This window comes from Lissotriton vulgaris, chromosome 3_1 (assembly GCF_964263255.1).
Source record: "Lissotriton vulgaris chromosome 3_1, aLisVul1.2, whole genome shotgun sequence".
Taxonomy (NCBI): Eukaryota; Metazoa; Chordata; class Amphibia; order Caudata; family Salamandridae; genus Lissotriton; species Lissotriton vulgaris.
The window spans coordinates 2133657719-2133680425 of NC_141689.1; the positions used below are offsets into that span (position 1 = coordinate 2133657719).

Consider the following 22707-nt stretch of genomic DNA (forward strand, 5'->3'; position numbering starts at 1 on the left):
TAACCCAAATGCCCCCTGCCCCTAACTGCGACACAGAGACCCTGCAAAAACTGTGCTGGTGACTCACTCTGTCCTCAATACCCGCATCTACACCTAGGGTCATTGCATCACTAGGGACTGAGTGTACCGAAATGGGCAAGAAAGACCCTAAGCAGCGGCTACTCACCTTCACAGCTGCTGCAGATGGGACACACGAGCAGCGCCCCAACATGGCTGAGAGCGGGCAGGCATACTCAGTTGCTCCAGACATGGGCCCTTCAAATCCTGACTTTCTCACCAAACTCAGGGTTCGTTTCAAATCGCTCGACCACAGGTTCGATGCTGTGAAGAAACGCCCGGACGCATATGGGACCAGACTGGACGTTCACGATCGTCGACTGGATAATGCGGAGGGCCACATATCCGACTTGGAGGACGGGGCTGCGCAATCAACGAAGAGGCTGGAGCGTGTACAGAAGATTCTGAAGGATGTCGCAATAAAAAACGAGGACTTTGAGGCCCGCAGCTGCCTCAACAATCTCCGGATTATCGGGAATCCAGAATCCACCAAAACTGGCAGAATGAACACCTTTGTTGAGGCCCTACTGACGGACATTTTTTGCAAGGATGCATTTACCACCGGATTTGTAGTGGATAGAGCGCATTGGTCGCTGGGCCCACGTCCAAATCCTGTCTGCCCTCCTAGGACGGTCATAGCACGCATCATGAACTTCAGGGATATAGACACTGCACTAAGACTTGCCAGGGAGTGTGGCAAATTGGCATGGCAGGGCAACACCGTGTCACTCTATCCGGATTTCACTTTAATGGTCCAGGAGGCCTGTCGTAAGCTCACGGGTGTGAAGGCAACGCTTCGAAACCTGGGCCTCCGCTACGGGATGCTGTATCCGGCCCGCCTTAGAATGGACATCAATGGGTGCCCTCGCCTTTTTGAGACTTCAAGTGAGGCGCGAGCTTTCTGAGCCTTATACAAGACCACTAATTCCCATCAGAGCGAGGACCGTGGTGACAGCTCCCCGATCCATAGCGGCTCTGTGGCTAGCATAAACCTATTCTCAAATGGCTAACCCTATGTTTGTTTTGCCATCTTCCATCCACCTGCTCATTTCACAGGCTTTAGTTGTTGATGCTTGTATAAGTAATCTCTAAGATAGTATGTATATCATTCTACTATAAAGTTTTGATAATGCTGGGATTCGACGGAGCGTTCCCCCCTAATCCCCCAGGTGGGTAGCATTCTGTTTGGTATTGATGAAATTAATGCATCAGGAAATTATCACATCCTTTCGAGAAAGAAGTTTACATGATGCATTTGAATCTTGGTTAACGGGTTCTTCACCGTGCATGTGGGTTTGCGAGGTTGGGTGGTGGGATGGGAAGGGGTTCACTTCATTTGTTCTCATTGTATTACCAGCTCCCTATATGGCTTTCATGGCACTTTGTCCTCGTTTTTGGTTAATCTACAAAATGGCACAACAGAACACAGTTCCTGACTTAGTTGATCACTCAAACCCCGTTCTCATGTCCTGGAACGTTCGGGGTTCAAATAACCCTAAGAAACAAAAACATGTCCTACACTATCTGAAATGACACAAAGTCGACATTGCCTTCCTACAGGAAACGCATTTACCCAAATCTGACACCACTCACTACGTCTCCAGTTGGGGGCCATACCGCTATTTCTCCAACTATAGCACATATGCAAGGGGTACTGCAATTCTAATTCATAAACATTTCCAATTCTCACTGACTCACTCCCAGATAGATCAGGAAGGACGGCACATTATAGTAGTGGGCAATCTGATGGGCCATCTGGTTACGCTAATATGCATCTACGCCCCGAATGTTATTAGACCGGACTTTTTCCAAGATAGACACTAATCCCACATGATAGGGCACAGGCCATTTGCTATTGGGTGGGATTTCAACCTACTTATGGACTGCACAGTTGATGGCTCCTCTGGCACTGCTGACTCTAAGCCTAGGGCACACATTTCAACTCACTGATATATAGAGACTGCGATCCCCGACAAACCCGGGATATACTCACTACTCAGCCCCGTACAATACATGGACCAGATTAGACTTTTGGCTGCTCTCCCCTGGCCTCGTTCCATGGCACACTAGAGCCAAGACTTTGCCCAGGTCTTACACAGATCACTCACCTGTTTTACTCAAGCTTCTTGTCCCCAGGCCTGAGGGACAGGAGCGCAGGTGGAGATGCCATAGCAAGGCCCTAAGCGACGAACTGTTTGATTCGGAACTTAGGGAAGCCACTGAAGACTACTTTGACCTCAATACGGGCTCGGTAGACACTTGGGTGACACTGTGGGAGGCTTCTAAAGCATGCATAAGAGGTGTTGTGATCTCCAAACACGGGGGAGTCTTGAGAGATTTACAGAAAACTCTCGCCAACATTGGACAGCAGTTGACGGCCCTAGATGCATCTATAAAAAAGCTGTTGGGACACATCTGAAGAGGAACGGTGGCGACTATCGTTACTGCTTGAATTACGCAAAGTGGCCGATAGGGAAGCACATTATCTTAGCAAATACATTACAGCACACCATTATGGTTAAGGCAAGCGGCCTGGGCATACGCTGGCACAGCTGCTTAGACCCCAGTATTCTGAAGCACACATCACTGAGCTCTGCGCAGCCACAGGGGCCAAGTTAACAGACACCGCTGATATATGGGACGAATTCCTGTCCTATTATGAGCAATTATACACTTCCAAACATGATCACTCACCCGCAGAGCGTGAGGGGTACTTTGAGGAAATCGCATTAGTGTATTTATACAAATATACGCAGGAGTTCCTTGCTGAACCTTTTTCAAAGGATGAAATACTTGACGCAATAGACACACTTAATGGCTCTACTGCCCTTGGTCTGGGCCGGTTTACAGGTGACTTCTACAAACGATATAAGGACATCTTAGCTCCTAGACTCATTGAGGTCTACCATGAAGCTTTGGAATGGAACCAATTGCCTCCCACCCTGAGGGAAGCTGCTATCATATTATTACCAAACCCCGGCAAAGACCCTTGGCAATGTGGATCGTATAGACCGCTATCGCTGTTGAATTTCGAATATAAGATATTGGCGAAATCGATTGCGATCCGTCTTGCATTATTGTTGGACAAAATTATCTTCCCCTGCTCAATCGGGTTTTGTGCCTTACCGTTCCATGTCTCTCAATCTACGCACTCTTTTTGCTGCCCTCTAAAGACTCAACCCTGATGTCCCGGCTGCAGCGGGCTGATGGACGTAGAGAAAGCATTTGACTCCTTGGAGTGGCCTTTCTTCTGGACGGTAATGAGAAGGTTGGGTATGCCATTTGGGTTTATCAAGCTTACGGCGCTGCTATATTCTGGCCACACCGCCAGGCTGTGCTTAAACAGCACTCTTTCTCGCTCCTTCACATTGTCCCGAGGCACAAGACAGGGCAGCCCTCTGTCTCCCTGCTTTTTATCCTGCCCATGGACCCCCTAGTCCGGCATTTTCAAGAACACCACCTACACAGGGGAATCCAATTTAATACAGGACCACTATTGGTATTTCTTTATTCAGACAATATTATTTTATATGTCCGAGACCCTCAACATAACTTAGACCCGCTGATCTGTGAAGTCATTCGATTTGGGGGGTTCTCGGGCCTTGGTATAAACTGGCACAAGTCTGTCATTTTTCCTCTCACACCGGGTACGGCCTAGTGGGAAACCGAGTTCTCCTTGACTGGGGGCATAGAGTCGGTCAAGTATCTGGACACCAACATCTACTTCGACACCGCTGAGATCATTGTCTCCAATTATGGAACGGCGATACACTTGTTGGAACCGCAGGTAGAACGCTGGCTCAGAGTCCCACTTTTGCTAGCTGGACGAGTCGCACTGATTAAAATGGTGGTGCTCCCAAAATTTCTCTATTTATTCAATAATATACCAATTCCACTCCCTAATGATTTTTTACGCACCATTAACATACTCATCAAACGGCTCGCCTGGGGGGGCAAATGCCCCAGAGTATCATAGAGGCGGCATGGGGGTACCTAATCTCCAGCTGTACTATTTGGTAGCCCAGTGCAGTTCTGCACACGCTTGGTTTTACTATGATGCCAGGATCACGTAACTGCGACTTGAGGCTGACCCTACTCGTACCGGATACCATAAACACAGTCCTGCCCCTGTTTTTGCCGCGGGACCCATGGGATATCCAGACAGTCTTCACCACTAGCTGGGCATGGTTTAAGTTGGTTCGGCAGATGGGATCCCCGACTTTTCTTTCTCCGAGCCTGCCGCTTCCCAACCAACGCTGGCTCCCTCTTACCGGGAAAAGAATGGTTCAGCGTACTCTGACTAGATTTGGCATTTCCACAGTGGGCGCTCTTTACATCAATGGTCAGGCCTTGTCTACCTCCGACACGACTGCATTCCCTGGCGCATCGTTCATGGACAAGTTCGTACTCACCCGCATCACCTCTGCTGTGCTCGCCAAGATCCCTGGATTCCCCATGGAACCCAGGCCGTTCCTGCCATTATCAATAGTTCTCGACAATGACACGGGCACGCGCCTAATCTCTAAATTGTACAGGTCATGCGCGGCAGAGATCCCATTCAACAACTCCGCAATCCGCGATGCTTTGGAGACGGACTTAAGGCATCCCATCACAGACGACCAGTGGGAAGCCTGTTGCCAACAGATTAGGACAATCCCCTTAAACAGCCGCCATGAACTCCTTCACTAGAAATTCCTTAGGAGAATATACATTACACCTGAAAAATCACATAGAATAGACCCAGGCAGGCCACACCACTGCCTGAAATGCAAGTTCTCGCATGCTGATTCCGTACACCTCACCTGGACATGCAGTGCGGTCAGCAATTACTGGACTGCCATACACCGCACACTAGGGGAAATGGTGGGTCTCAAACTGATCCCAACCCCAGAGGTGGCTCTGATGGGCTCTGTCACAAATATCCCAAAACCAGTCCGGAAGTTCATAATAATAAGTCTCTTATTGGCTAAACAGGAAATTGCTTTAAAATGGGGGAGCAAAGCTGCACCACGACACAGGGATTGGCTCACGAGCCTCGCCTTCTGTAACCTCAACTATGACTTATTTGCCTCCACCCTCCCTGGACGTCTCGTACACGTGACATTTGGGGCCCCCTTAAACAGTATAACATGACAGCACACTCACAACGTTCTGCACACTTGAGTGGCGGCTTGGTCCCGTCTGGAATAGGCTGATGACCTCTTCCGTGAATCTTCTTGGATTAATGATTTCACCACATGGCACTTTAACAACTATACCTACCAGGAGCAATCAAAACACATTTTACAATGCGGTATATTGGGAACCATGGGGTTGTATGCCTTAGGAATGTTTGACTGCACCCTTTGTCACGATTTGCACACTGTGGGGGAAGGTTTGGGTATATTGATAGTCAATGATGTTTTTTTTTTTGTTCCTTTTCTCGATATGTGCATTCTTTATCATGTCATTATATAGGAGTCTGTAGATTACTGTGTATTATATACTGAAAATGGAAAATGGTAAATAAAGTTTTAAAAAAATAGTGCAGGGCATAACTAAATTGACATCTTATTATAAAGGATATTAGCACTTTCTCCAGAAGAAGGGATGGTGACAGGGTCAGTGAGGAATCTGCAGGCAGAAAGAGTTTCCACCAGAAAGATAGTTACTGAGGTAAGTAACTTTTTCTATCTGGTGATTCCTCACTGGTGAATAGATTCCCAAGCAATAACCAGAAGGAGGAACGATTAGACTAAGAAATCTTGGAGCACAAAACAGGTAAAGTGACCTTCTTGCAAAGGCATTGACACATGATCACGTATCTGCCTGCATTTGTCTGCCACAGGTACACCTTCAGCTAAGTCTGCAGTGTAAGATTTGGTTCTGGGGTGATAAGGGTTGATTCCCTCATGTGTTTCTTTACTAGCCAATGCGTAACTAATTTTACTACAAAGGATAATCCATCTAGAGATTGTCCGTTTCGGAACCACTTTACCCATTTTACAGCCAGTATACCCAATGAAGAGCTATCTAATGTCTTTCGTGCGTTTTATGTAGAAACTGGTGACTCCTCTAGGGTCCAGCCAGTGCAGAAAGATGTGTAGGGGCATTGAATGTTGCTAATGTGATGGATTGCTCAAGATGAAATGAGGACACCGCTATTGGCAGGAAAGCAGTCTTCGTTCTCAGCACCAGCTTGCCTAGGAAGAAACACATGAATGGGGGGACTAACAGAAAGGGTTCAAAGCTTGTGCACACGATGAGCTGAAATAATGGCCACTAAGTACACTGTCTTGAACCACAATGAATTCTTTAGTCTCCTCTTGAGTAATTACTTCAATCAAATTCATCTGAACTTGCCAAAAATTCTGACAGGCAGACCTTAGTTGATCCAAAATGCTACAAAGCACCTTGCTAAAAGTGAATGTAGACATTACAACATACAGGTCTAGGGGCGAATCAAATACCAAGGCTTACGCTTGGTGCATATGGCAATATACTAACCCCAGCCAGCCGTCCTGGAATGCACATTCATGTACTAAATTCAGTTGGAACTTATACTCAGTAATAGGTATGAGTCTTATGGTCCCTAAGACCAAAAGAAGTGATTACGTTTTGGGATGTTCTTTAAAAACTTCTTCACAGTAATTTAAAATACATTATGTTGAGTGATGAAAAACTGGTTACGCCCTCAATATTCCGCATTATGAATCACTTTTACACTGTAAAAACGCCATGGGGCTATAGTGTGCAACAAAACATCACAAATACAATAATGATACCAGAAATAATTATTACCAAAGAGAAGAATTGGAACGGAGTAATAAAATAGGGACCACTGTTTATGAAACAGCCATGCGCACACTTACAATGCAAGGTTTGGGTCTCAGACTACCAGGTAGTCTACAACAAGCTAATAATAAGAAAGCAGCAGAATGAAAGCGACATGTAAGGATAATGGTACAGGCTTTTAAAGGTATTTTGTGCAGGTTTACCTGTGAGTGATGTCAATCCCATGCAAGATGCAGCTATGATCACTCCAATAACAGCTGCGGCATCCTCTAGCAATACAACATTTGTACTGGGATCACAGGATAGCATCACTGAAGAAAGATTAAAGCAGTTAAATCCAGTCCCAAAAGTGATGGTTATTTATTTTATTTGTTCAAGTTTTTATTATAAAGCATAAACTGAGTACTGAGACATGAATAGTGTACTGTAAATAAAATTCAATAGTGCAACGCGATACACAATAAAACAGGGCAACAATACAGTCAGTGAAACATCAAACCCCAAGAGATTCATAAGACAAAGCATTTTATCAGTTTGACTATCCATTTATGGGAGAAATGCCATAAATCTGGATTCAATGAGTATTGCAGCATGATGCTAAGACAGAGGTAAACCATTCTTAAGACAGTTGTGCTCCCAAGTAGGCCTGGTTCAAAGAGGACGAATAGGCAACCTACCATAATGGAGTTACTGTCTAAACAATAGAAGACCACATATGGGAAAAAAGTGAGGTGGTGTGAATAGTTAGATAAGTCTCACAGGATGAAGTTAGTAATGTGCTTACAACTGTCATTTCATATTTCTCAAAGTCAAAGAAGACTGCTTGAATACAGAGCCTAGCGACATAGGTGAGGCAATGATAGTAACCTCCTCAAAATCCAAAGGTGTAAACCACGACTGAACCCACTGGGTTGTCAATATTTGCTGAAAAAAGATATTTCGGTAGTGCTTAGGTAGCAATTCATACATAATATTTAACAATCAAGACTCATTAACAGAAAGTAATCCCACAGGTGGAGGGAGGTGATCAGGGAAGGCACATCAAGATAAAGTTGGAAATCATCAGTCACGAAAATAGACAAACCAGGAAATGCCACAATGTCTTTGCCTACTTCAAAAATGGGAAATGTCCCATAGGTTCTACTCAATCAAAAGCCAGGATGAGGTCTGAAATGACAAAGAGACATATGGCTGCACCATCCATTCAAGACAGTTACCACAAAGAGCAACACCTGTGTATGGCTGTGTCAGTACTACACCAAGGCTAAAAGCCAAATTTATAGTCCTATAAAAGATGAAGTCGCAGTTTTTTCAATAGTTGTCTTAACAAAAAGAAGCCAACCAGGAATTCACTATTGGTGAATTGATAATAAGTTTTCATTTAAAACCTAATCAGTTTTAGGCACTTACCTGACAAGCCATTTAACAATGTTTAATTCGTTCAGAGTATTTTTTGTGAAATGTGGCAATAGTGTATCATTTCCCTATCTATATTTGCCAGAACTAGTAAAAAGAAATAACTACATTAAATGCCATAAATAAAAGAACAAACTTTAAATAGGAGCGTGGTGACATGTAAGGTAATTACTTCTTGATCACAGGTAAGTCAGCCTCCGTCTTAATATGTGCTGTTTTCTTGCACTCAGAAGTTTTCTTTTGGCAACACATCTCAAAGTAAACAAGCATTGGCAAAGCTAAAAGGTCTCGCCGATGCAAGAGCTATTTGCTTTGTCGATGTGTTTTATCCAGGTTGAACACCAGTGCGGCTGCTGTTCAAAATGGCGAAATGTTAGTGACAGAGAGGAGAGTGGTGGGGAGTGTTGTAGTGTGAAATGGTGAAGAGTGGAATGGCGAAGAGTGGAGTGGTAGAGAGTGTTGAATTCTGGAGTTCCTAAGAATGGCATAAATTGAAGTGGAGTAGAGTGGACTGGTGTAAAGTGCATTGGTGTAAAGTGTTGCAGAGTATAGTGGCATAAAGTGCAGTGGCAGTGAGTACAGTGACACTGAATTCAGTGGCATACAATGCAGCATCCTAGAATGCAGTGGCGTTGATTAGAGTGTTGCATAATGGAGTGGAGTGGTGCATAGTGGAGCGAAGAAGCACAGGGTGTAGTGGAGCAGGATGGACTAGAATGGCGCACAGAGCAGAGTGGCACAGAGTGCAGTGGTGCACAGTGGGGTGGTGTAGAGCTGAGTGATGCAGAGAGCAGTACTGTCGAGTGGAGTAGTGCAGAGCAGCGGAGAGCACAGTGTTCCAGAAAACAGTGTCAGAGTACAGTGGTGTAGAGTGGAGTAGAGAACAGTGGCGCAGAGTACAGTGATGCAGAACAGAGTACAGTTATGTTGTGTGCACTGAGACAGAGTGCAGAGGTTAAGAGTAGAGTGGCATAGAGTGCAGTGACATAGAATGGAGTGGCACAGAGTGGCATAGAGTGCAGTGGCGTTGGGTAGGTTGTTTCAGAGTAGATTGAAGTGCTGTAGAGTGGAGTGATGCAAGGTAGAGTGTAGTTGCGTAGAGTTGCATAGAGTATAAAGGCGTAGAGTAAAGTAGCGTAGAGTGCAGTGGCATAGAGTGCCATGGCGCTGAGTAGATCACAGTGCCATACAGTGAATTGGGATCTAGTGCAGGGGCACAGAATTGAGTGTTACAGAGTACAGTGGAGTGTATTGGCATAGAGTGCAGTGGCAAAGAGTGCAATGTTGCAGAGTGGCGTAGAGTACAAATAGGTATAGTGAAATTGTGCAGAGTAGATTGGTGTGGCCTAGACTGTAGTGGTGTAGAGAGCAGAGGAGAAGAGTGCAGAGGTTTAGAGTAGAGTGACAAAGAGTGCACTGGCATAGAGTACAGTGGTACAGGCTAGCATAGAGAGGAGTAGAGTGAAGTGATGCAGAGTGGTGTAAAGTGGAGTCGTGCAGAGTAGAGTGCAGAGGTGTGGAGTATTGCAGAGTAGAGTGAAGTGGCATACAGTGGAGTATTCATGGTGTGGTAGCATACTGCCATTACAGGAAACACATTTCCAATTGAAATTACCATTACATTTGCACAGACGGAGTAGTTTCTGTCCTGTAACTCCAGTTCTGTAGTAGGGGTATCTCTGTTATAGTCATAATCTAGTGAATAGTCCCGCCCATGTGGGTGGACCCCGGCAATCAAAAATAATCTCTTAAGTTGTCAAAATAATGCAGAAACTGCAAAGACACTTAAGAGAGAATTTAAAGACAAATAATGCAGCCTATATCCACAGGCTACACTGTCCAGTACTTCAACTAGAAAATCCACCAAAAAAAACACCACACATAATACAGCCTGCCCAGTTTCTACCATAGAGAAACTTGCCTCCCCCAGTAAAAGACTCTGGAATGATAGAGAGGAAGGTAGGGACAGACAAGCCCCATAGGCTGCCAGTATGTGGCTTAAATAGGATACTGTGCCTTTAAGAGAACTTTCCAGAACTTCTCCCAGTATCCCAGAATGCATAGCAGATCCTTCTACTTTCAGTTCTTTTTGAAGGCGAAGCACGCCAGACCTGTCGCATTCCTTACATGATGAAATATCTCCACCGGGGAGGAGGGCGGGCGCTTATGACTATAACAGAGACACCCCTACTACAGAACTGGAGTTACAGGACAGAAACGACTCCTTCTGTAGTAGGGGATCTCTGTGTATAGTCATAATCTAGTGAATAGAATGGCAAGCCCATCCCCACACCAAAGCGGCGGTGGAGAATAAACACATAACGCCACTACTGTGCGAACAAATTCCGCAGTGAAGCCTGCCCAACCTGAGCGTCTGCCCTGGCGTCAGTGTCCAGGCAGTAATGCTTAGCAAAGGTATGAACCGACTTCCAAGTGGCTGCCTTGCAGATTTCAGCAATCGGCACGTTACGGAGCAGAGCTGTCGTGGCAGCTTTGCCCCTGGTGGAATGAGCCTTAGGCTTACCTCCTAAGGTCTTATTAGCCTTTTGGTAACATAATTGTATGCAGGACACAATCCACCTAGAGATGGACTGCTTAGAGGTCGCAAGACCCGTCCTGACCGATCCGTAATTGATTAACAACTGGTCAGTTCTACGAATATCTTTGGTTTTATCCAGATAAAATTTCAACACCCTCCTAACATCCAGGGAATGGAGAGACCTCTCCGCTGGGAATGAAGGGTTCTGAAAAAACGTAGGCAAAGTTATGGTCTGGTTGACATGAAAATCAGAAATAACCTTGGGAAGAAATTTAGGGTGAGTACGCATACCAACCTTAGCAGCATGAAATACAGTATAAGGTTCAGTACAACACAACGCCTGAATTTCACTCACCCTGCGGGCCAATGTAATGGCCACGAGGAACGCCGCCTTCCAGGACAGGTGCTGCAACGAAGCCTTATGAATAGGTTCAAAAGGCTCCTTCATCAACCTGGACAGCACCACATTCAGGTCCCATGAAAGCGAAGGAAGCCTGACAGGAGGGAATAATTTCTTCAAACCTTCCAGAAAATCTTTGATCACAGGGATCTGGAAAAAGGAAGTCTGGGAAGGGCATTTCCTGTAGGCAGTCAATGCGGCGAGATGAACCTTAATGGAATGAACATTACGTCCAGACTGCGCCAAATGCAGAAGGTAAGGAAGGATGACATCTTCCTTGCACGTCGTCGGGTCATAGTTCTTGGACGCACACCAGATACAAAACCTCTTCCACTTGTAAGCATAGGATGTCCGAGTGGAAGGTCGCTTAGACTCCTTCAGTATGTCCATGCAATCCGCAGGCAGATAGTGGCCATATTGCACTATCTCAGGAGCCATGCCGCCAAACTCAAAGACGAGAGGTTGGAGTGCAACATCTGCCCCCGAACTTCGTGAGAAGGTCCGGCCTGCAGGGCAGCCGAATGTGAGGAAGGAGAGATCGGTGAAGCAGGTCCGTGAACCACCACTGTCTGGGCCATTCCGGGGCAATGAGTATCATCCGAGCCCTGGACCGGGCCGGCTTGATGAGCACCGCCGGAATCAGGGGAATGGGAGGAAAGGCGTACAGAAAGCTGTTCGTCCAGTCGATCCATAACGCATTCCCCAGCGTCCCCTGCTGGTAGTACCTGAAGGCGAAGTCTCTGCATTTGTTGTTTTCGGCGGTGGCGAACAATTCTACGTCTGGAGTTCCCCACCTTGCGAAGACTTCTCCTAGTACTTCGTCGTTTATGACCCATTCGTGGTTTTTCTGAACCAGTCTGCTCAGTGCGTCTGCCTGAACATTCTGCACACCTGGTAGATGGGTGGCCGTTATCGTCAGTCCTCTGGCTAAGAGCCAGTGCCAGATCGCCTGCGCCTCCTGTGACAGAGTGCGTGATCTCGAACCCCCCTGCTTGTTGAGGTAATACATCGTGGTGGTATTGTCCGTCTGTACAAGCAGAGAGTTGGTCTGGAAGGACGGAAGAAAGGCCTTCAGTGCCAAGTGAACAGCTCTGAGTTCCAGGAAATTGATGTGATACGTGGCCTCCATCGGCGACCACGTTCCTTGAATCTGTAGAGTCCCGGAATGAGCTCCCCATCCCAGGAGAGAAGCATCCGTCACAACAGTCTGCGTGGGAATGTCCTTGTGAAAGGGAACCCCTCTGAGGAGATTCTCCGCCGAACACCACCACTTCAGAGACTGAAGAGCATGCAGCGACAGTCGAATCTTGTCGTCCTAAGATCCTTTCCTCTGATCCCACTGGTCCTCCAAGCACTCCTGCAGCGGTCTCATGTGCAGCGGTGCGTGTGGCGTCAGGAAGATACAAGAGGCCATCGATCCCAGTAGAGAAGACACCGTCCTCACTGTTGTAGATGGAGTTGTCATAAGAGCCTGAGCCTTCCGAAGGAGATAATCGTCGCTCTTCCGAAGGAGACACGCCTGCTGACAGCGTATTGATGGAGGCTCCCAAGTACTGTATGCATTGGACCGGAGTCGGGACAGACTTGGCCATGTTGATGTGCAGCCCCAGCTTGTTCAAGAGAACGCACGTCTTCTGGAAGTGTGCTCGCGCTTCCGAGAAGGAGGATGCCTTGATCAACCAATCGTCCAGGTACGGGTAGACGAACACCTTGTTCTTCCTCAGGTGTGCTGCTACCACCGCCATGCACTTCGAGAATGTTCTCGGCGCAGACTTCAGTCCGAATGGGAGTACTCTGTATTGACAGTGATTGGTGCCGACTTGGAACCGCAGGAACTTCCTGTGCTTGTGTGCAATGGGCACATGGAAGTAAGCATCCTGTAGGTCTATAGCACATAGCCAGTCTCCCTGTTGCAACTGAGGATAAATCTGATGCAACGACAGCATGCAAAACTTTTCTCTGCGAATCCATTTGTTTGCCTCTCGCAAGTCCAGAATGGGCCTGAACTCGTTCCTGTCCTTCTTGCGAACCAGAAAGAACCGGGAGTACAGACCTCTTCCTCTCTGAGACGTCTTCTATCGCCCTTTTCCTCAACAGGATATCCGCTTCCGCCTGAAGCTCGCGCAGCTGAAACTGCGAGCTGACCGGTGGAATTGCTGGAGGAGGGCTGGTGAACCGAAGACTGTATCCATTGCAAACAATATTCAGCACCCACTTGTCCTAAGTAATTTTTCTCCACTCTGCCAGAAAAAATTGAATGCTTCCCCCTACAGGAGTGGGTAACAGATCCGGGGGAAGTAGGTTCCTAGGGCCTAGACCCCGCCTGGCCCTTGGGCGCCGGAGCCGACTGCTGGCCTCCTCTGCCCTTCTGGCGCTTCTGGAACGGCTTACGGAACTGTTGTTGATGTTGCGATTGTCCCGAAGCCTGGCCAAGTCCTCAGCCTTGCCCACCCAACCGCCGTTGGAAAGGGCAGTACGTCTTCTTGGTCTCTTTGGGCTTCTCCAGGCCCACAGCCGTGAGCGTCTCGGCCTCCGCCTTCATGCGGGCCATCTCATCGTCCGCATGCTTCCCGAAGAGGGTCTCGCCGGAGAATGGTAGGCTGGCCACCCTCTGCTGTGCGTCCGGTTTCAGGGACGTAAGCCGGAGCCATGTGTGGCGTCGTTGGTTGACTCCATGGCAAAACCCATGAGCAGCCAACAGGGAAGTGTCAGCTGCAGCGCTGATAATCTGGTTCGCCACCAGCATCCCTTCATTCAGCACTTCCTGGAAGTCCTCACGCTTCTCGCGAGGTAAGTGCTCTGCAAATCGCTCGAGGGAGTCCCAGAGGGCACGGTCGTATCGGCCCAACAGCGCCGTGGCACTCGCAGCTTTCATGGAGGTAGCGGAAGTTCCACAGACTTTCCTTCCCGCCGAATCCATCCATCTGGACTCCTTATCCGGGGGAACCGTGGATGACGGGGTGGTGGCATGTTGTTTGCGGGCCGCCGTCACAATTACAGAGTCCGGTGGGGGTTCCGTTCTCAGAAAGGCCGGATCCGAATCTGGAGCCCGGTACTTTTTCAGCAACCTCGATGGAGCCGCCTTCGTCACCGCAGGGGTGAGAAAAAGAGCCATGGCGGTTCCTCCAGGCCCGGCACCAGAGGCAGGAGAGGACGAGACAGGTGTTTTTGATGCAATGTCTCAAAAATGACTGAAGTTTTCGGAGTAGGCACCGTCAAGGATATGCCCAACTTCGCAGCGCCCCTAAGAAGGACGTCATGGAACGCCACCAGGTCATCAATCGGGGACACCCTTGTGTCCAGTGACCCCGACAAGGTAGGAGAATAGTCCCTGGTCCCAGAGGATCTCGTGTGTGAGCGAGATTCGCGCCTCCTATGGCGGCGTCTCGACCTCGTGGACGATCTGCGTCGCGATCTCTCCCTTCTCCCAGAGCGAGAGCGAGACCTGCCAGCCCGTGGCCGCTCCACCGGTTTCCGTGGCGGGGTCTTCCTTGGCTCCTCACGGGGTTTCGGTTTTGGGGTCCCCTTAGGAGGTACAGGCAAAGACGGCAGCTAAGTGGACCTCGGCGGAGGAACCTTCGGCTGCGGGGCGGGCCCATGCGGAGGGACAGGAGGTGGTAGTGGGTCGCCTGAAGGAAGTGGAGGTTTGGGTGGAGGATCCTCTTTAGGAACAGGAGGAGGAGTTGGAGTCCGAGGCCGAGATGGCGTGTACACCTCTGAGTACACCGAGCCCGGTTACCCCTTAGGCGAAGGGGGCGGAGATCCAGCCCCTTCAGCAGGTGATCGCTTCCTCTTGCGTCCTCCACTAGAAGCAGCGTGACTTCTGGGACTAGAATCCCTCTTGCGCCGTTTTGGAGAGGCTGAATGACTCCCAGACGCCGACCGCTTTCTGCTCGACGCAGAGCGTCGCTTTTCTGGTGTTGAACGACGCTTCCGTGACTCCGGCGTCGAACGCCGCCTCCGCGACGTCGACCCTCTCTTTCTCGACGTCGAACGCCGACCCCTCGATGTCGACCTCTTCCTCCGCGACGTCGTACGCCGCCTCCGCGACGTCGAGCGTTCAGTCTTCTTCTTGATGCTCTCGACGTCGAGGAGCCCCTCGGCGTCGAGCGGTGCCTCGACGGCGATCAATGGTGTCGCCTCGACGGCGAGCATCGATGTTTGTCAATTCGCCTTCGGCGTCGATAGGAAGACCTTGACGTCGACGAAGACGATGACGTCGACGGTGGCTTCGACGGCGACTTCTCCATGATCTTCGACGTCGAGCCGTCACGCCGTCTCGACCCGGAGCCCCGGGGAGAAGGGGAGTACACCGCCGTCCTCCCTCTCGTCGTCGTCGTCGATGCAATCGACGTCGACGGAGACCGGGACCGTTTGCTGGACTTCCTGCCTCTGGGGAGACCCCCAGAGGCCTCAGCAGAGGCAGAGGGAACCTTCCCAGCCTGCCCAGACCCACCTGCAGCCTGCAGACGCCTCTCCTCAAGGCCAGAAAGCCTGATCTTCACCCTGTCCCTTAGAGTCCGAGCAGTAAACTGCTGGCAGATGACACAGTCCTCAGGGACATGATCCTCAGGGAGGCAGACGATGCAGACATCATGGGGATCACTCTTGGCCTTCTTCCTCCCACATGCTGGACACTTATCAAAAAGGCCAGGCATTTTAGAGCCCTAAAACGCCTGAAACAGCACACAAAAGAGAAAGAGAACACCAAGAAAGTAAATTGAAACACTTTTAGAACACAAAAGTGCCAAAATATCCAATAAACCCTTGAAACAAGGGAGAGCTCAATGCCAGGATCCTGTAAGCAGGAGCCGGAAAAAAGAACTGAAAGTAGAAGGACCTGCTATGCATTCTGGGATACTGGGAGAAGTTCTGGAAAGTTCTCTTAAAGGCACAGTATCCTATTTAAGCCACATAATGGCAGCCTATGGGGCTTGTCTGTCCCTCTCTATCATTCCAGAGTCTTTTACTGGGGGAGGCACGTTTCTCTATGGTAGAAAATGGGCAGGCTGTATTATGTGTGGTGTTTTTTTTGGTGGAATTTCTAGTTGAAGTACTGGACAGTGTAGCCTGTGGATATAGGCTGCATTATTTGTCTTTAAATTCTCTCTTAAGTGTCTTTGCAGTGTCTGGATTATTTTGAAAACTTAAGAGATTATTTTTTATTGCCGGGGTCCACGCACATGGGCAGGACTATTCACTAGATTATGACTATACACAGAGATCCCCTACTGCAGAAATACAGTTTTACTAATAAAACTACACAGTGCACAGATGAAAATATGTGGAAATGGAATCACCTAGTGTAATTTTGATTTATTCTGATATACTTAAGAGTTCATTTAAATGTACTCATGTGCTATAAAAAAATATCTTTCTTACCCCCAGAGTCCTGCAAGATTGTCTCCTAAATACTTTTGCTTTAAAGTCAGAAAAAAAGTAAACAAGAGCCCTTGGAAGACAGCGCCTCACATTTGACCTCGGTCTTTGAATACTTAGCAAATGTGAATAGAGACGAAAGATTTACTGCCCTGTTTACAGAAAATGAGTTAATGGAAGAAGACAGTAAACACAATGAAGGCAACGGGAGGGACGAACTGAACCTGGACAGCCTAAAGCAACTAAAGCCAGAAATAGAAAGCTAGAAAAAGTTCATTCCAAACCAAAAACCCCAAAACCACCAACGGGTGGTATGCATTTATAAGTAAACTTTCTGAAGGTTCCCGAGATGTCTATAACAAACCAGACAGCTGTGCTGTCTGGCAGGCTGCGACCAAAAACGAAACTGTAAGAAACTGCAATATTAGTTTCGGGGAGGAGGATAAAAGCCTACCTCAAATAATAGTCACAATCCTTTTTAGGGTGAACTACTAAAGTCACTAAATAAACCTGCGCTTATCCCTCTGGTAGCTTGGCAGCCGGGCTTAACTTAATGGCAATGAGTATTTATGTAGCAATCATGCGGTGATAAAGTGAATACACAGCAAAAAAAAATTCCAAAACCAATTTAGAAATTCGAGAGAATTATAATCAATAAAGTTAAACCAAGATGACAAAAATCTAAAAGGTAGAAACGGAGATATACATTTTTAAAGTCTAAATTACAAATAGATCCAAAAAACGCAAAGTGCCAACCAGGGGTATCTGGTCATGCTAGACCGGGCCAAAGTTAAATGTTTAGGCCAGCTGCAATGAAGTACGGGCAGGATACAGGGACCAGGTTAGTTTTGGTGGAAAGTTTACCTTCTGGCTTAGAAATATTTATGGAAGCAAAGTGGTTGTGAATAAGTTGTTGGAAGGACACACTACAAGCCTGATCCGAAATGGGGCCTAAAGACGGCAGATTGATGAAGAGCAGGGTTCCGGGTGAAGTCGACAAACTGGAAAGTTTCAAGCGGGCAACGTCTGTGCCCAGGGAGGCCTTGACATTTGTCTGCTTTGGTCTCTTTCAAACCCTCTGCGTTCGCATCTAGAAACTTTTCTGGAAGTTGGATTTTCTTCATCAGGGCAAACCACAAAGTTGAGGGTGACCGGCAGTTTAACGGCTTCAGCATTGGTAGTGATCCCAGTCTCCAGGCAGAAAGTTGGCAAAAGTGTTCTATGTCTCACTTATTGCAGCATGGGGACATGAGAAAACTGTAACACAAGCCCAAAGGGACACTACTTGGGGGTTAGGACGAACTTTAACAGAGGGCATCAGGTAGGTCCAAGGCAGGTCCAGATGGAACTGGGCAGTTGTAGGGAGAGCGGCCTCTGAAAGCTTGGGTCCCAGTAGTTTAAGCTATCAGTCAAATGACCCTTGGAATCACTTCTGATGTCCGGGATTCAAGGCAAGCAGGTCCTGCCTTCCTTCACTTTCTTCAGACAGCAGATTTCTGATTCTTCACATGCCCAGGAATGTTCTAAAAGATGCCTGTGGAAGCAACTTTTATGGGTGGAGGGCAGTTTTGGTCAGACCCTCGCCTCCTGCTGGATGTATGACCGAACCCTGCAAGCATTTACCACCAATGCCTTTACAGTGCAGTCGCTACTCCAAATGTGATGTTACCATGTGCTCCTTTACGCTGCAAGTCATTACAATAACTTGCTTCAGGGGGGCACTGGACTTTGGAGCAGTATAATTTACTATTCCAACTACAGTCTAAGCAAAAGTAGGTAAGGTTTGGGACTTAAAATCCAACACCACTCCAACAGCTTGCGCCATAAACTACTCGTCGTAATGACTTGCGGGGTAAAGGAGCGTGTTGTAACATCACAGTCTGGGTAGTAACTGTGTAGAGAAGGCACGTTATGGTTTTGACTATACGGTAAAGGATGTTTCCCTCTTACTGGATTTGGAGCCAGCGTGACTAGAGAGACAAGGGAGGCAGGTCCTAGTTGTGAGATTTATCTGCCAGTGACAAGGAAGACAATTTAGGTTACAGGCAAGCTGGACAACAGAACCCCCCCTACACTGGACCAACAAAAAACTCACCAGAAGGTGGCAACCAGTCTCACTCTCAACTTCCCACAACACATCTGAAGGAGCTACACTGGCTACTCACACAAAATGAATGAATGGAATAAAAAGACCATTTGTTACGCGCGATAGCTACCCTCAGGCGTCCTAACTCTACAGACAACGCGTCCAAGTGACAGTAGGATTTTTATTCAGGGTTTATTAAAAAGCAGGGTTTTTAACTGTTTACGGAAGGAGAGTAAATTGGACTTTGAGCGCAGATGTAAGGGAAGGGAGTTCCAGACTTTGGCAGAGTTGTAAGAAAACGAACTGCCCCCACATCTGGCTCTTCTAATCCTGGGCAGAGTGGCGAAGTGAGAGAATGCTGACCTAAGCGGTCTGTTCGGGTGGTAGGAGATGACCAATGAGTGATTGATGATAGCGCCTGTTTTCCAAAAGGCTCGGTGGGTGATGCACAGGGCCTTAAATTCGATTCTTTCTCGGACTGTGAGTCAGTGGAGGCTCCTTAGTCTGGGTTTAAACAGGAGTCGGCGGGGGATCTGGAGGAGTGTTCGGGCTACACAATTTTGGATAATCTGGGGCTAACGCAGGGTGGTTTGGGGGCCCCTAGGTAGGGCATTCTCAAAATCTAGACGAGACAAAATAAGGCCCTGGATCATGATCTGTCTTGCTTGGAAAGGCAGTAAGGGGAGAATTTTCCGTATGAGCCTAAGTAGACAGAAGCAAGTGGCTGAAAGTTTAGCGGCTTGACAATTAAAATTAAGGGACTTGTCCAGCCAGATGCCCAGGCTATTAATTGTGTCTTTTGGTATGGGAGTAGGGCCAAGGCAGGTAGGCCATAAAGCATTGATGGTGAGCTTGGGGGGGGGGGTTACCTAAGAGCATCAGCTCAGTTTTGTCTCCGTTCAACTTGAGACGTGGTGTTGGGATGATTGATAAGCCACTAAGCTGAGTGTTGCCCGCATAGGTGATGATTTTTATCTCAAAGGGGCTGACAATCTCAGCTAGGGGGCTCATGTATATATTAAACAGTGTAGGGCTTAAAGAGGAGCCCTGCGGCACACCACAGCTAAGAGGCTTGCTGGGGGAGATGGTTTCTCCCTCAAAGACCTGGAAGGAGCGGTCTGAAAGGGAGGATTTAAACTAAGCAATTGCTTTTCCTGAGACTCCTAGGCTAGTGAGTCGGTGAAGAAGAATGTTGTGGCTGACAGTGTCGAAGGCGTAACTTAGGTCAAGGAGGATGATAGCTGCAGAGACTCCTTGATCCATGATCTTCCTGGCCTCCTCCGTCACTTCGACGAGGGCGGTTTCGGTCCCATGCATGGGACGGAATTCCTTCTGGGAAGGGTCGAGCAGGTGGTTGGTCTCCAAGAACTCGGCCAATACTATGTTGGCATGTTTCTCAAGGATCTTCTTCACTCAAGGTAACAGAGAAATTGGTCAATAGTTACTGGGGTTGTCCTGGTCCAGGTTAGGTTTTTTGAGGAGGGCTTTCACTATGGCCCGCTTCCAGGGAAGCGGGACAGTGCCAGCCGATAGGGAGGCATTAAGCAGGTCAAGTTTAGTGGGAAGAAGGTTGCTGGTGACTGGCAGCCGGGTACCCTGGGGTGCCGGATCATTGGGGGAGCCGGATTTAACCTGATGCATGATGGATTCTAGCATAGTAGGGGTAAGGGGGGGAAGAGATTCGAGTGTGGCTAAGGGCTCGGGCCTTGATTAAGGTGATTTAGTGAGTGAAGTGTGGACCTGTGTGGGGGAAAAGGAGGTATAAATGGTTTGTATTTTTTGGAAAAAGAACTCTGCCAGGTTGTTACAGCCTGTTTGTGCATTGATGAAGTTTAGAGGTTTTTCTGGGAGCTTGAGGAGGGTTTTCGCGATGCGGTATATTTCCTTTGGCCTGGAGGCAGCTGCGTTGATTTTTCCTTCAAAAAAGATTGATTGTGCAACTTTAATTTCGTTTTTATAGGTTTTTATCGCTTCTCTATACGCAGTGTTGCTGGAAGGGGAGTAATTCCAGTCACCATTTTTTGCAGTCACGTTTCCTTTCTCGTAAACCAGAGGAGTACCAGAGGGCAGTCCTGGCACTGCGCTTGGGTTCGGTGCATTTCATAGAGAGTACTGAGTCTAGTGAATTAGAGATCCATCTATTATACTCCTTCTTGGCTTGAGTGGGGTCAGGGTTGTTAGATGGTCTGGAAGTTTCAAGAGCCGCCCGCCAGTCAACTAGGGGGAGGTTTGACCAATTTCGTTCCCTACGAATAACTCTTAGTAGGAGAGTGGGGGTTTGGAGTGAACCAGGAAAGGGGAATGAGGAAGTGGTGGGTCCATGGGAGGGGGGAGGGAGTTCCTACTACAAGACCTGCGCAGTTGCTAATAACGGGGTCAAGTAAATGCCCTTTGGTATGGGTCGGTTTAAGCACAAGTTGTTTAAACTGTAGCGCAGAGAGGCTGGTGGTCATTTCTAAGGCGGTGTGGTCTATGATGTCGTCAAAATGGATGTTAAAATCCCCTAGTAGTGTAAAATTAGATTAGCTGCATGCTAGGTTGACTGTAATGGAGGGAAGGGTTTCAAGGAATTGTCCAAAGGTTACGGGTGGCCGATATATAAGGTTACGGGTGGCCGATACATAGTATCCCAGAAAAAGTGCTAGTGGGGGAGAAGTCTGTGGCGAAAGACAAACTTTCACAGTCTGGTATCAGGTGAGGGGAGCTGCGACACCCATAACAATCTTTATGGATGACTGCTAGATGACCTTCTCTTCCCACTATGCAGTCTTCACGTATTCTAATCTCATCCAGGAAGGCCTGGATGAGATCAGGTTCTGACTCCGTGTTGAGCCAAGTCTCTGCCAGAAACAAAACATCTGGGTTGAGCTCCTCTAAAAGCATGGAGATTTCCATGGTGTGTTTAGGGAGTGACCTGCAATTCAAGAAGTACATGCTTCGCTGATTCTTTTTGGTTGGTGGGGCAGAAAGGAGCTTAAATCCACAGTGCGAGCATGTGGGTTGTTGATCTGCTAAGTTCCACGAGAAGCGGCAAGAAGCAGGGGTTTATCCTCTTAGTTTGTGTAGTGAGTTGGGGCTGTAGCTCCTGACATGGGTGATGAGACAAGCAGGGGTTGTGGCCCCTAGCCCCAGCCGGCCACAGACGGGCTTGCCCGCGTTCTCTGCTTGAGGCGTATGGTATCAAGTTTTTATGTTGCAGGTTAGGGAAGTGAGCAGCCAATGACGTTGCGCCCTCCTCCCCTCTAGCTCGGAAGTGTTTCTAATGAGCCGCGCCTCCCTCCACATGAATCGGGAAAATTCCCGTGGTGGACCGGGGAGAGCGCAGGTGCCGGGTGTCAGATGGTGCAAGAGAGCAGCTAAGTGTGATTACTAAAGGGTTCCCTGGGAAAAGCTGCGATTTTAAAAATAGTAACAGAGTGAGTTTAAAATAATTACGGAATGGGCAGAGTAGCTGTTCTGCTAAGCGCGCGTCCGCTGCGCGTGGCGCATTGCATCAGGTTTTTATGCTGCAGGTTAGGGAAGTGAGCAGCCAATGACGTTGCGCCCTCCTCCCCTCTAGCCCGGAAGTGTTTCTAATGAGCCACGCCTCCCTCCGCATCTATTGGGAAAATTCCTGCAATGGAACGGGGAGAGCACGGGTACCGGGTGTCAGAGGGTGCAAGAGAGCAGGTAAGTGTGATTACTAAAGGGTTCCCTGTAGCGCAGCTGGGAAAAGCTATTTTAAAAATAGTAAGAGTGAGTTTAAAACAATTACCGGATGGGCAGAGTAGCTGTTCTGCTAAGCGTGCGTCCGCTCAACCAGCACAATTAAAATTGCTCTCCTACATTTTTATGGCACTATATAACAGGGGCCCAGTATACTTCAACAATCACATCTGCTTTTAAAAACCTTCCAGACAACTCTGTTTGTACAGACTCCAACATGGACTCAACCCACTCATACGGAAAACCAGATCTAGCAGTCAAGCCTTCTCCCACATGACTCCTGAAGGGCGGAATGACCTACCACTACACAAGAGTTTCCGTCTTACTTTTAGAATTTTAGAAAAAGCTGAA

At 48.0% G+C, this 22707-nt stretch overlaps 1 protein-coding gene across 2 annotated transcripts in view; it reads right to left on the minus strand.

The window, feature by feature from the left end:
* SLC30A9 (solute carrier family 30 member 9) overlaps positions 1-22707 on the minus strand; it is a 783215-nt gene that overhangs the window by 282397 nt on the left and 478111 nt on the right. For both annotated transcript variants that reach the window (XM_086962700.1, XM_086962699.1), the window contains exon 14: positions 7035-7142. In XM_086962700.1, the coding sequence (XP_086818826.1) occupies positions 7035-7142 (108 nt within the window). The remainder of the gene's footprint in view (positions 1-7034; positions 7143-22707) is intronic.